This window comes from Suillus fuscotomentosus (genome assembly GCF_016647785.1).
Source record: "Suillus fuscotomentosus strain FC203 chromosome Unknown F5891scaffold_157, whole genome shotgun sequence".
Lineage (NCBI taxonomy): Eukaryota > Fungi > Basidiomycota > Agaricomycetes > Boletales > Suillaceae > Suillus > Suillus fuscotomentosus.
Genome location: NW_024539669.1, coordinates 37,589 through 50,715, shown reverse-complemented (window position 1 = coordinate 50,715; position 13,127 = coordinate 37,589). Strand labels below are relative to the sequence as shown.

The window sequence follows — 13,127 nt, the reverse complement described above, 5'->3', positions numbered from 1 at the left end:
TTCATCGGCTGTAGAGGTTGTAAGACCCAGACCAAAAATACGCAAGATAGAAAGGAGCGTACTTGGCGTGTCGTATCCTTCTCCTTTGAACACATGACCGAGGTGACCACCGCATGCGGTACAGGTAATCTCTGTCCTCGTCATAAACATCGACCGATCTTCATGCCTACTAACGGCACCAGGGATTGCTACGATGAACCATGAGAGAGAAGATGGATTTCCGAAAATGATAAGTTACCATCAAAGAAAGCAGGCCATCCGCAGCCGCTGTTAAACTTCGTGCTGCTCTTGTATAGTGGTGTGCCACAGCCAGCACAGCTATACACGCCTGACGTGTCATGGTGGTTGTATTCCCCTGTATTTGGTCCCTCTGTTCCCTTCTGACGGAGAATTCTAAACTACCTCCGACGCAAAGAGTGAGCATATGTCCAAGGTGTAGAATGAAGAACACACCTGTTGTGGAGACAAAATGGCACGCCATTCATCCTCAGACTTAGAGTTAGTTCCCATTACGAAGGCGGATCGATGAAAATGAGATTTGAAAGTCAGAGGAGAGGCTTTTCTGATGCTGGTGAAAGACGCAATAGACTTGTGATATCGTAGTAGACTACGCATATCATGTACGTCGTCTAGCAATATGCTGACAATGACGTCAGGTGACCAACCGAAAAGGGTCATGAAGGTGACTAAGTTAGATTATTTCACCTGTGACTCCCACATAAGGGCTGTAGTTACAGGTGATAATAAATAGGGTTCGCACCTCTAACACGAGGCAAATACAGCCAATCAGCGCCTCCTGCAATATCTTTCCAATAATGGGGGACTTTTACATAGCGCTGTAGATCCATAGGCTCTTACCGGGACTGGGTGCCACCGGCATAACGGCAAATGCCGTGACGTTGCTAACGTCGTTTAAGGTCCGAGCTCGCTGTGCGACATGATGAGCTCGTGCATCTCGATATCTCGCGCCCAGATGAACGTATTGACGACGGGTTTCGACGGCCCGTGCACAGGCAATGACTAAGATGCGTGACTGAGTTGTATTGGTCTGTAGACTAGACTAAGGTAATACAAACTACTACTAGTCGTTGTCACCCCCTTCATCAGATGACTGGACAAACTCAGCACTTTTTGGACCTCGAGGAAGCTGGGCAGAATTCCTTTTTGCTCTTTTCAACGTCCGTTGGTTCTCCTTACTAGGACCTGCGCTAGTTGCAGCTTTACGTTTCCAAGGTACCCCAGCGTCCGAACACTTTTTTCGCGGCTTGCGAACAACATCTCCAGCTGAACAGCGCGCTTCGAGTTCGGCAGTGTGAGCTTTGATTTCCGCCAGTGAGAGAACAGTCCAGTAGCACGTTCGCGCCTTCAGTGCATCTCGCAGCTTGCGAATGTCGCCCACAGTCCCGAAATTAAGACCGTGGGGCCACCCCACCAGGCATACACCGTTGTAGAAACAACAATACTGCTAGGAACAAAAGATGCTCCTAACTGTATCTAAAAATGTTGTAGGTCGAGTGTTGCCTAGTCTGCTATGCTTGAGGTGGCAAGCACGTTCGACCCTTAAGGGGAAGCAAGTGCAGCGAAGATCTAGAGGTACGCGCCGAAGTGAAGCGCGAGAAAGCGCAGGTGCGCGCAAGGTACGAAGGCACGGGAACGCGCGCGCGTATTAGCGCAAACCGCGGGAAAGCGCGTGCGTGTATGCGGAAATGATAGATAGATTAGACTCAAGTGATAATATGATGCAAGAGATGTGAGAGTGCGAGATGTAAAGGAATAGAGTTCTATTGCGACTTTCTAGGTAGTAAGGACTAGGTAAAGTGAGAGGTGAAAGTTCCCTCTGTAATAGTATGTACTGCTGGCGCTTATATAGCGCGCCTAAGCGCTGTAATGCGGAGCCGAAGCGCTACTGAGTAGGTATGTAAAGATATATATGAGTGAGAAACCATGATAAAAATAAAGGTGGAACACTATGCTAATAAAGGAAATGGAAATATACGCACTAGGGAGCTTGGTGGACAGTGGATGGATGCATCTGGATGGCTGGTGCTATAGGGCGCGCAAGCGCGGGAACGCGCGCGCGTATACATCGCGAAGCGCGGGAATGGTGCGCGCATGGTGCGCGTTGCGCGGGAAAGCTGCGCCTCATATAGGAATTGCTGTGGACAGTACACAGAGTGGTGCTGCGAGTTGGTGCTGTATACTCCCTAGTGAAAACTGCCATATCACGCCATGAGAGGCATGATTCTCTACACCGTATGTCTCGACGATGGCTGTTTCATAGTTATGGTAATTCATGCCGATATCTTTTTTTCCGGTCACCTCGACTACGAACGACGTCAATCGAGGACAGCACGTACAAAACAAGATCTCACTCACCAAGACCACAGATGATCATTTTATGTACCTGCTTCCGTACCATTTCCAAAGAGTCCCGTTCGTTAAGATCTGTAGGATATTGAATAGGCTGGTAGTATACAAAAATGTGAAATGCGCACTTCGATTCTGGGTGCACGCCCATTGCTCATATTGCCTGAGGAAATCAGCCATAGGATGCTCGTATACGTCCTCCCAGAAGTCTTCTGAGTTATCGGTCCCATGCATCGCACTTTGAACTGTGTCGTTAATGTGACTGCGAACAACAAATAACGTTGCATAGACGCCAGTCCGAACTCGCAGGTCGTCCAGCTTTGAAAGAGTAAAGTATGAGTTTCATTCATTGTAGTCCAGGTTCGGGCAAACTCACCTCTTTGACAATCCTATCCATCATAGCTACAACATCACACGCAGCTGCTATATTGTTTGACTGAACACCAACCGACTTTTTTTCATGATGCTCGTCGAGTGCTGAAATGTAGGCGGCCTCTTGTTCCCTCGTCAAGTCTTTCATCTTGGGGTCACTTGCGACCATTTCGCGGAGCTCCACCAACGAATATCGAGACCCTACAGGTAGGTCTAATTGACATGATATAAGCTTTGCGGTACCATCAAACAAATGTATTTTACGTACCTGCGTTCATCTCCTTTGACTTAGCGTGAACAAGCGCGTTTTTCACCTGCATCTTGCGAGAATTGCGATAGTGTGTCTGACTCCCGATGATGTCATTGATTACCTTTGGAGTCACACTATGAGCTCGTGAGAGCGCTTCGATCTTCACTCGTTGTTCCTCCAGGTATTCAGCGACAGTGTTATGTAAGCGCTTCCTTTTCTCCGTCGTTTGGTCCCTCTTGATCTTACGAGACGCCTTCTGGGCATCTGTCAGTCGAGGGGGCGGCGTCCGAGGACGGATGGTGGCTCGCGTTGGGTTTCGTGCTGCCCATGTGGACGTGTTTGCTTCGCGTTGGAGTAACTCTGGCACCTCTCGACTGGTGTCCGACACCTCTGACTGGGTGGGACTTACTGGGCCTTGATCATGGATTTCAGAGGGCTTAGGTGAGGGCGTGCGAGCAGAGGAGGTGCTCGCGCCAGCAACATGTGTGGGGGGAGGCAACTCTGGAAGGGGGTGGTTTGTGGCCACTATGTCGCGAGTGAGAGCTGCAATTTCATCATGGGTAAGCGGCATGGTGTACAATGAGGGATTGTTCCAGTCGATATTGTTAATCAAGGGAATATGTCTACCACCTTCACCGGGTGGCGTATCTTCACCTCTAGCTAGTGGATCCAAAAACCGGCCGGTTGAGATAAAGTTGCTGTTGGCATCAAAATCGTCAGCTGAATATAGGTAGCTCATATTTGAAACTATAAGCAGAAACTCTGTAAGTGTAGACGCAAAGTTTAAACCAACAAAAAATGTGCGCATTGACATGTGATGGACTCCATGGCAAATAAACAACGCGTGTCGCATCGCGAAAATCCTATCATTGCCAGCCAGTTTCTGGGGGAGAAGATCCAGTGGAATCAGTGTAAGATCTTGAGGTTGATATTCATTAAAACCGCGGCTAAGGTCACATGTGCATCTCAGAGGCAGTGCAGATCGGTACTGATCAGACCTACCACAAGCCGAAGGATCTATCGTCCTATGGAGGATGCAAACAGACCTTCCATGAGCCGAAGGGTCTACCGTCCTATGGAGGATGCGGACAGATGAAGGGTCTATCATCCTATGGAGGATGCGGACAGACCTTCCATGAGCCGAAGGGTCTATCGTCCTATGTGGGATGCGGACAGACCTTCCATAAGCCGAAGGGTCTATCGTCCTATAGAGGATGTGGCCAGACCTTCCAAGAACCGAAGGGTCTATCGTCCTATGGAGGATACGGACAGACCTTCCATGAGCCGAAGGGTCTATTGTCCTATGTGGGATGCGGACAGACCTTCCATAAGCCGAAGGGTCTATCGTCCTATAGCAGATGTAGACTCACCTTCCCAGTTGAAATGGAATGCGCCGCGCGCCACGTAGAGGCAGTGGGTGCCTTCTGGGTTGAAATGGAATGTGCCATGCAGGCAGTGGAGGCAGAGGTATCCTCCTCGGTTGAAATGGAATGTGCTGTGCGCTTGGTGGAGGTAGGATTCTCCTCCCTGGTTGAAATGGAACGCACCGCATGCCAAGTAGAGGCAGTGGGTGCCTCCTGGGTTGAAATGGAACGCGCTGTGCACTCCACCACTCGACTGTTTCACTGAGGTGCCAGGGCCTGGGCTTCCTGCAACATTGAAGGACTGACATGTACTTATACGACGTACTCTGGGGCTGGTGAGAATGGAGGGGAGGGACCAGGAAGATTACCATCTTGCTTGCAGGCAATCAGAACTGTTGAGTGCAGTAGTATACTTGGACCTATAACAGTCTACAATGGTTCCCTAATTTAGATGAATTAGTAATCAAGATGACTGCACAAGCGGCAATCCTACAGAATCCTACTCCGTGCCTTTCAATCAGATCTTGCAGCGTTGTCAACCATATTGCCTGGATATCAACCCTCATTTTATTGATGATCTTGACCATATACCTAGGGATGACCCCAGGTCATCTCTCCTTCCTTCATTTTTTTGACGACATGGTAAGTTCAAACTCACGTTAAAGGCTGGACTATCTAACATATTTTCCAAGGCTTGCTGAGGCAAGAGCAGATCCTGCAGTCCCGCGTCGAAGCAGCAGATAGCCACAGAGCGCTGGCTCACGAAGCCAGGGTGAGTTCAACGTCCTTAGTCACTGGTGAATTCTGCTTACCTGCCCTCACTGCAGAGTGTGAGAAACTCGAAACGAGAAGGCTCACATTCGAGCTGCTCGGTGAGTTCATACCTATCCTCAGTCTTATGTGCGCTATATAATTGATTTTAGGAATAGGGCAAGGTGAGAATGCCTAACTATAGGAGTGTGCTAGACTCACTAACCGACTTTTGCACAGGAAAAAAAGGGTTCTACCTTGCGACGCGCATGACACGCCTGTCACTGCCTCAGACCATGAAGACTATCATTCTCAGTATGATGCCACCGAAGCTGTGCTCACCTTGGACCATAACGATTCCGAGTGTGATGACGATCTACCTTATTTCGCAGACACCAACCTGCCTTCTCCTCGCAACTCTCCCTCGCTGCAAGCGATTGATGAAGAATATGATCGTTCATTCGATCCTGACGAATCTATCCTCACGATGGACAACAATTTATTGTGTGCCTGTGACTCTCCGTCACTGCAAATGCTTGAGATCCTCGTTGGGCAGTGGCGAAAGGAGTGGGTGTCTGAAGAAATGTGGAATGAGGCATACGATGAAGCACTTCGTCGCACCCTGAGCAAGGGGGAGCACGCTGTATTTGTTGAGCAGTGTGCACAGCATGCTTCAGAGGGTAGATCACTGCTGGAAAGTATCAAGGACGTCGTGCACACTCATTGCCCGTGTTGCAGGGAACGCCTGAAGTACGATACAATATTACTATATGATTTGCTGGTTAGTGTCACATCAGAGGTGAAATTTTTCGAAGTCAAATTAGTTGTAGACACCGTCTGTAACTAGTAGTATACATATTGTGAATGTAGCTCTGAGCATCTCATCATCAGACACAGTGTGAATGCCTAGTCACGTAGCGAATGTATAGTGAACAATAGCGACCGTATATGGAACAATAGCGAACTTATGGTGAACTTATGGTGAACTTATGGTGAACTTATGGTGAACTTATGGTGAACTTATAGCAAACTTATAGCAAACTTTCATTCTCGGATGCTTGGGACTGTGAATAACACCCTATAGCAAAAATTTGAAGACACAGAATGCTTCAGCCACTTGAACACGATATACATTATCAAGCCGAAGCTGGAAAAATGTGTGTTGAGTAGTGTAGAGCATTTATGATGTTTAGGATACTCGTTTGCAAATGTGATGCACTTGCCAATCGGAATACCCCTCTAAGGGCAGCAGCAACAACAACTTACTTCTGATCCGTTCTCAATCACGCTGGTTCCTTCTCACTCTCATATGGCCACCACACATAATATTTATCAGCCGCATCATAACAGTACGAGCCATCTACTCCTGATCCGTTCCCAGTACCGCAGGTTCCTTCTCACTCTCACTTCCCAGTACCGCAAGTTCCTTCTCACTCTCACATGGCCAACACATAATCTTTATCAGCCGCATCTCATAGTATGAGTAAGGCAAATTCAATTTCTGTACTCTAATTATAAGTACCATTCGCAAACTAGACTACGTAGATTCAAATTTATATTGACTCATGGTGTCCGACAGGTCTTCTACTTGCAACCACAAATCATCCGAGTCTATAGACAATGTGGGAGATGTAGGGGGAGGGGGAGATGCTGGGGACACAGGCGAGTTCATAGGCCAGAATGGGCCACCCGGAATCGGAACTGCATGGACGCTGCGTTCGTTATACTTGACGGTGTATGCGTGAAGAGCTTGCTGGAAAGATGGGTATCGTTTCTGAATACTCCCGCTAACAAAATGTGTTCGTTCCGCAACATCAGCCCTAAGATAAACATTGTGATTATAAGTGAGATATAAGTAAAAGAGAGCGTGTAACACTGACCAACAGTAAAATACACCGACTTCTTGCCCAACGATGATGACCCAGAAGCCCTCAGGCTTGAGCCCAGCTTGTGGTGGGCGGATCTCATCTGGGGTTGGAGCAAGCGGAACATGGGAGGGGATTGACACCGGATGCGAGGGTGTTTGAGCTGTTGAAGTGGTAGGAAGAGGCACGATCCGTCCATCAGGAATGGTGTTGTGCGCGGATTGCGTGCACGAGTTTCTTGAGAGTGTGATAGACTCTTCTGTAGTCTTGCGCTTCCAAGTAACAGTACCGACCGATGAATCTATGATAAGTGATGTGAGTAGACAGTATTTTGCGGATGTTGAAAGAAATACATACCTGCTAGGCTCATACGATCGAGCAAATTCTGTAGATCTTGAATGTGATCACCTGCTTGGGAGTCAGATCGAGTTGATGGATGGCTGGACATAGCAGACATGATGATGTATAGGGACCCTTTGCGACACTACCGATCATCAGTCACGTGAAATGAAAAGATATTCCTTACTAACATGAAGAATTTGTAGATAATGCGAAATACCATAGGACGCCAGCGAATTCGAAGTAAGCTCTCCCTGCGATCTATCCGGCACATTGGACCGTCGAAGAATAAAGATGGGCTGCCGGTCAACAGCAGTGTGTCGAAGGTGCTCAAGCACCGGGACTTGGTGGAGCAGGCAGCAAGGTCCAACGAGCGATGGAAAGCACGTCTGCAAGGTATCTAATGTTAATTGAAATACTCGACAAAAAAAACTCACCTCTTGTAAAGCCGTGAGTTTGGATGAGCATCGTGCTCTCGAAGCACTCAAAGAGAACAAAAACGCCACCATTGACGATTGGCAGGAAGGCTGTGATGATAGCTTTGGCGATGTCTGGAATGGGACTGAATCAATTGCCATCAGTCACGCTGGTGGCGAATTCACTGACCTTGCAAGAGAGGTGTTGGGAGATTTCTGGAAAATGTAAGTGTCAGTGAGTGTTGACTATTGATATGTGAGTCACATACCTTCGTGAACAGAAACAATCGTGTTCGACGCGTGGATAACCGCACTCGTCGTGATCGCATCCTCCGCAGAAACCAGGCATTTACAGAGCAGATGCCTGCGATGATCGACGCTTACCTTGCCTGGAGCCTGGCAAAATCCAAGGAAGAGTTCAAGAGTTTTTTTGAGAGATTGCGGAATGAGGAGCTGGAGAACAACTCGGACTATGGTGAATGGTCAATTAGTGTTATTGACGTGTTCTGTGAGTGATCTTGTTGTTGTTTGCTTACTTTTAATATTGATGTCGGCGTGACTCATTGTATTAGACGCTTCGAAAGTGACTCTTCGAATCTTACCAATCGACGCCACCATCTGCTCTGCAATGGTGCATCAAGGTGTCATGCCCTGTTTGCCGATATCGCCAACTGTAGGAATCACTACAGAAGCTCTTGACTTATACCGTGTTGCGCATCTTAGAAGTCCTCATTTGTCTATTCAAGCTTTCGTGAAAACCGTGTGCGACTTGCATGGGGTAACTATCTTAATTTGTCTAGTTATTGTGCTAATCATATGCAGGTGGAATTTCATAGACATCTCTCGCGTCAATTTTCAATTGCGTTCGACTTGTATCTTCAAATTCGACGCTCTGTGGCAGCTCTCGTAGCCGAATCGCTTCAGCGCAACTCACCTGACTGGCGCCTTAAACATGCATGCCCTACATGTACATATGAACTCACTGACGAAGAAGCACTAACATTTAGATTGCTATATTCTATGGACGGTAACGACTCTCTAAAATGAGTCCTGCGGAGGTCTTTAGACCATGACACTGACGACTCTCTTGCTCCCTCGTCTGAAGTTCCTACCAGCCAACAATTCACAAGTGACCGGTACCTACCTCGTGCATTTGTAGACCGGTATTCTCGAGAGTCCGAAACGACAACTACTGTAGGTGATGAGGAAGATGCAGCCGCTGAAGACTCTTGCGCAGGACGATGGAAAAATATGGACGACGCTAAAACAAAGAAAGCGTGGGGGATATACGATGAAACAGGTATATTTGTGGCTGTTTGCCGTCACAGATTTGTGTTACTTGTCGCGGACATGGTACAGAGCAGTGAACTGTAAGTAGTGCCTATCGTTTTCTCAGCTATTAACGAGTGTTTGAATAGTGCAAAGTATCCCCTTGCTGTCATTGCAAAGTTGCTGGATGTATTCGGGAAACGATTAGGGAGTGGGTATGACATTGGTTGCCAGTTTAAGACGACACTCGACAACAGCTCACTTGGACCGCTCGCTCGTTCGCTTCAACACACCTGCCTGGTTGGCGCCTTCCACAGACATGCTCACAGGCGCTTGTGCCAGCTGTTCTCACTCACAACGTACATCAAGGGTCTGGGCCTCGAGGATCTCGAAACGTGTGAATGAACGTTCTCGAAATCGAATTCGCTGGCATCTGCGCTACGCTATGCGAGTGTGTTCCATCGGCAGCAGGCTATCGACTGTTATTTCGAGCACAACAACGATTTTGAGGTCTACGCTAATCTTTGTAAGTATAGCTAGTACATAAATCGAACATTAGCTGACATAATTATCGTATTAGCCAATTTTTTGTACTGCAACTACAAACAAGCACTGGACATCTTGAACGATGGCGACACAACTCTACCCAAGCTCATGCAAGATCTGGGACTTGTGGACGAGAGCATTTTTGAGCGCTGGCTAGAGGAAGAGAAGACCTACCTCCAAGGTCTAACACGAGAACCCGAAGATGAGACCTTGCAGATGGAGTATTGGCAGAAGTTGGTAAATTTCACCGCAAGCGAGTGAGTGTAGCTTCCAAGGTATACGAGTCTTGTGTTAACTGACGCTTCATTCGCTTAGAGAGGCTCTTAATGCTGCGATGGAAGCCTTTCAGGTCTATTCTCACCATGAGGCCGTGTCATATGACGTTCAGATGCAAGATACTCGCAAAGCGGAGACTGCACGACGTCACGCTGTCGAGGACCACGAGAGGAATTCGAAACTTGTTCAAGCACTCGAACGCAAACTCGAGATCACAATGCGCTGGACCCCTGAGGATGCAGATTGGCAGAGGGTGGGGAGGCTCGTTGCTCATAGGAAGTACCAACGTGCATTGGATCGCCTCGAAGGACTTATCGTCGCACGCATATTTGAACTGACGAGGATGAACCGGGCAGCTACAGGTGAGTTTGTTTAGACGATGTCTTGCTTGCGTGTCGATTCTAATATCACTCAAGGCTACAAGCTACGTAAACACATCGCCAAGGCATTACAAACACGCTCCATCGCCATCCGAACTGCCCTCAACACATACAATGCCATCGCTGAGGCAATGCACCCTCCCCGCAAAACGCTTAAGTGGGACGAGGTCGTGGAGTACGCGTTTCTAGCCGACTTTGACCTCTTACGTGACACGCGTGCAGACGTGTCGCAACGGCCTTGGGCATCGCCTGTTGCTCGCAGGGCGATGGACCTGTATTTCAAGATGTGCCAGGCACGGGAGGAAATTCAACAGTTGAACGTGGAGGTACGGCGCCTAGTGACATACATCCAAGACAAAGAAAAATACCTGCGGGCGTGCGAGGGTCAGTTGAAGGCTGTCAGTCCAACTCTTGCCCATCAAGTCGCTATACATCGAAACGTCCGAGGACGGTTCAACTCACGCCACCTAAAGTGGGTCCATGAGATATCGACACTTCCTGGCTTCACCAGGACAATATCCCCAGGTATAAGCACTCATACAGGTCTCGGAGAAAGCTCCAGTGCGCCGAATGCGCAGATCCCATCACAATTGCTGGTAGAACACTTACCTTTTGATAACATTAGACGACCTGCAGTGGCGCCGGATACTCCGGATGAGTTAGATGAGGAGGAGCAGGAAGAGGAGGTGGAAGAGGAGGCATCCAGAAGTTTGCAGGATGTGCTCCGTGTTGCTGATGATCTCTCGCGACTGGAACTTCATGATCATGCCGATGAGCAGTAGTATAGCTTAATTTACACATTCTATGGACACATAAGTCAGATCTACGTATGTTAATGGTCACTCGCGCATGGGCCATCAAAACCCGCTGTCAATACATTCATCTGGGCGCGAGATATCGAGATGCGCGAGCTCATCGTGTCGCACAGCGAGCTCGGACCTTAAACGACGTTAGCAACACGTCACGGCATTTGCCGTTATGCCGGCGGCACCCAGTCCCGGTAAGAGCCTATGGATCTACAGCGCTATGTAAAAGTCCCTCATTATTGGAAAGATATTGCAGGAGGCGCTGATTGGCTGTATTTGCCTTGTGTTAGAGGTGCAAACCCTATTTATTATCACCTGTAACTACAGCCCTTATGTGGGAGTCACAGGTGGATTATTTGATGAAATTTACACTTGGCAGGTAAAAACCATAAATGGGAATCTGCTGCGCCCGCTGCTGCTGACCAAGCACACCCATCCCGCCAGTTTTCTGCCTCCCTTTCGTCCTTCAACGTCGAAAGACCGATTGTCGAACAGGTGCGACAGTGCCATGCAGTGGATAATATTAGTAGTCTGTTTGAATATAATAGTGAGCATGTGTTCAGACCAAAGTCACTACTTGGGTTGATTTATGGATCACTTGACCTTAGCACTGTGACCTGAAAGGTCTGCTGTGCCGGTGGGTCCTCAGATTTACTGATTTATGAGTTTATGACAGATTTACCAGATTTATGACCAACTTTGGGTGGTCCTGCACTTAACTCCTGCTTAACTTGCCTTAACTACCCAAAACTTGACTTAGTTTGTCTGTGAGGCTGACCATGGTGAGGACCAAGCCAAAATTGTGCAAAGGGCCTCCTTCCCCTCATGCTGCAGAGGCCAGCCCAAGGAAGTGACGGAAGGGGGCAGTGCCCACAGGCAATACCACCCTGCCGGCCATCAACAAAGTCAAGGAAAGGGCCAAGCAACAGCACAAGCATGCAAAGAAGACACGTGAGAGCTACAATTAGGCATTGGCACGGGTAAACCTGTGGGTATCAAGAGCTTGACCCGCACCCGTACCCGCCATATACCTGTACCTGTATACCCAAGGGTACCAGTGGATACAGGTACGACAATGGGTCAGACAGGTCTAGATGGGTACAGTACCTGCAATGGGTATACCCCCGGGTAAGCAAGGCAAACGACAGTAACATAGGGACTCGAACTAGTACAAATTGTTAGCTACACTAGAACAATACTACCCCATCCATCCTCAAGTTCTGGTTCCTCACCCTCGACGTCAGCCAAACGAGCGACTGGTAATACATCCTTGTCCTTCACAAGCCTGAGTAAGCTCCAACAGCTGAGACAGAGCAATGCACGTGTGGTTTCAGTGGAAAGTTGTGAGCAGACGTGCGACAAGAGCAGGCGTCCATGAGAGAAGACATGTTCAACATCAACCAATGTAGCTGCAAAAACAATCAATGAGTGGTAAATCAAAATACAAATATACATACCAGGGATGGTAAGGTAGTCGAGCACCATATGCGAAAGGTGAGGGTAAGTAGCACATTGTCGCTGCCACCACTTGAGAGCATCGTCAATATCCTCGACAGGTGCACTAAGGTAGGCGTCGAGTTCATTGTTGGTTGGGTGGTGCGTTGACTTGGCAAGCGCAGGTAAACGGTCAAAAATATTCAGATCTTTGTCCTGTTGTATTGATACAAATCAACAGCGAGAAAAAGTAACAAAAAATAACAAGGCGTACCTGGGCTGTTTGAGTGACGGTGACCTTCTCCCCGGGCCCTGGTGCTGGGCATGAACGTGATGCATATGAGCGTTCATACTCAGCGCGAACAATATTGTGAGCAGTGGTCACCCACTCATCCTCCCATCCCGCAGCCTTGAAGTATTGAAGTTTGTGTCGAGGGTGTAGAACTAGCAGATGTTGAATGTCAGAATAGATACAAAGAAAAGTGAATAATACTTACCCATCGCGATTTGATAGGTTTCTGACTTGTCAGTGAGCGAATAGTACCTGTTGAGAGTCTGTTTGGCAAGTTTGAGAGCAGTGTGAATAGAGGGATTTAGAGTTTGGTGATTGATGATTCCAGCAGTAAAAACAGAATAAATGTGGTCCATTGCTGGAATAACCATGGCAAGAGTTGGTGGTCCACGTGAAAGTAT

At 48.1% G+C, this 13,127-nt stretch overlaps 5 protein-coding genes across 5 annotated transcripts; 2 read left to right on the top strand and 3 right to left on the bottom strand.

The window, feature by feature from the left end:
* Positions 1-1,024: 1,024 nt before the first annotated feature.
* On the bottom strand, positions 1,025-3,905 carry F5891DRAFT_1118302 (uncharacterized protein). Its single transcript, XM_041363828.1, has 6 exons — positions 3,008-3,905; positions 2,744-2,952; positions 2,496-2,685; positions 2,377-2,445; positions 2,253-2,324; positions 1,025-1,443 (listed from the first exon to the last, which is right to left on the bottom strand). Exons 1-6 carry the CDS (start codon positions 3,840-3,842, stop codon positions 1,082-1,084), a joined length of 1,737 nt encoding a protein of 578 aa, XP_041217476.1. The 5' UTR covers positions 3,843-3,905; the 3' UTR covers positions 1,025-1,081.
* A 1,087-nt stretch (positions 3,906-4,992) lies between these two features.
* On the top strand, positions 4,993-5,950 carry F5891DRAFT_987373 (uncharacterized protein; the record flags this gene model as incomplete). The annotated part of the gene is made up of 5 exons (XM_041377896.1): positions 4,993-4,995; positions 5,066-5,125; positions 5,181-5,225; positions 5,248-5,288; positions 5,344-5,950. 5 exons carry the CDS (start codon positions 4,993-4,995, stop codon positions 5,948-5,950), a joined length of 756 nt encoding a protein of 251 aa, XP_041217475.1.
* Positions 5,951-6,805: 855 nt separating this feature from the next.
* Positions 6,806-7,063, bottom strand: F5891DRAFT_927971 (uncharacterized protein; the record flags this gene model as incomplete). Its single annotated transcript, XM_041373904.1, has 2 exons — positions 6,806-6,923; positions 6,978-7,063. Coding segments are annotated over 2 exons (204 nt in total), but the record flags the coding sequence as incomplete, so codon positions are not given.
* A 1,288-nt stretch (positions 7,064-8,351) lies between these two features.
* F5891DRAFT_1131821 (uncharacterized protein) lies at positions 8,352-10,976 on the top strand (the record flags this gene model as incomplete). The annotated part of the gene is made up of 9 exons (XM_041364702.1): positions 8,352-8,501; positions 8,546-8,750; positions 8,772-9,093; positions 9,142-9,387; positions 9,445-9,518; positions 9,573-9,795; positions 9,858-9,910; positions 9,934-10,176; positions 10,231-10,976. The coding sequence occupies 9 exons, from the start codon at positions 8,352-8,354 to the stop codon at positions 10,974-10,976; spliced, it is 2,262 nt and encodes a 753-aa protein (XP_041217473.1).
* Positions 10,977-12,807: 1,831 nt separating this feature from the next.
* F5891DRAFT_906011 (uncharacterized protein) lies at positions 12,808-13,127 on the bottom strand (the record flags this gene model as incomplete). The annotated part of the gene is made up of 2 exons (XM_041373545.1): positions 12,808-12,878; positions 12,932-13,127. Coding segments are annotated over 2 exons (267 nt in total), but the record flags the coding sequence as incomplete, so codon positions are not given.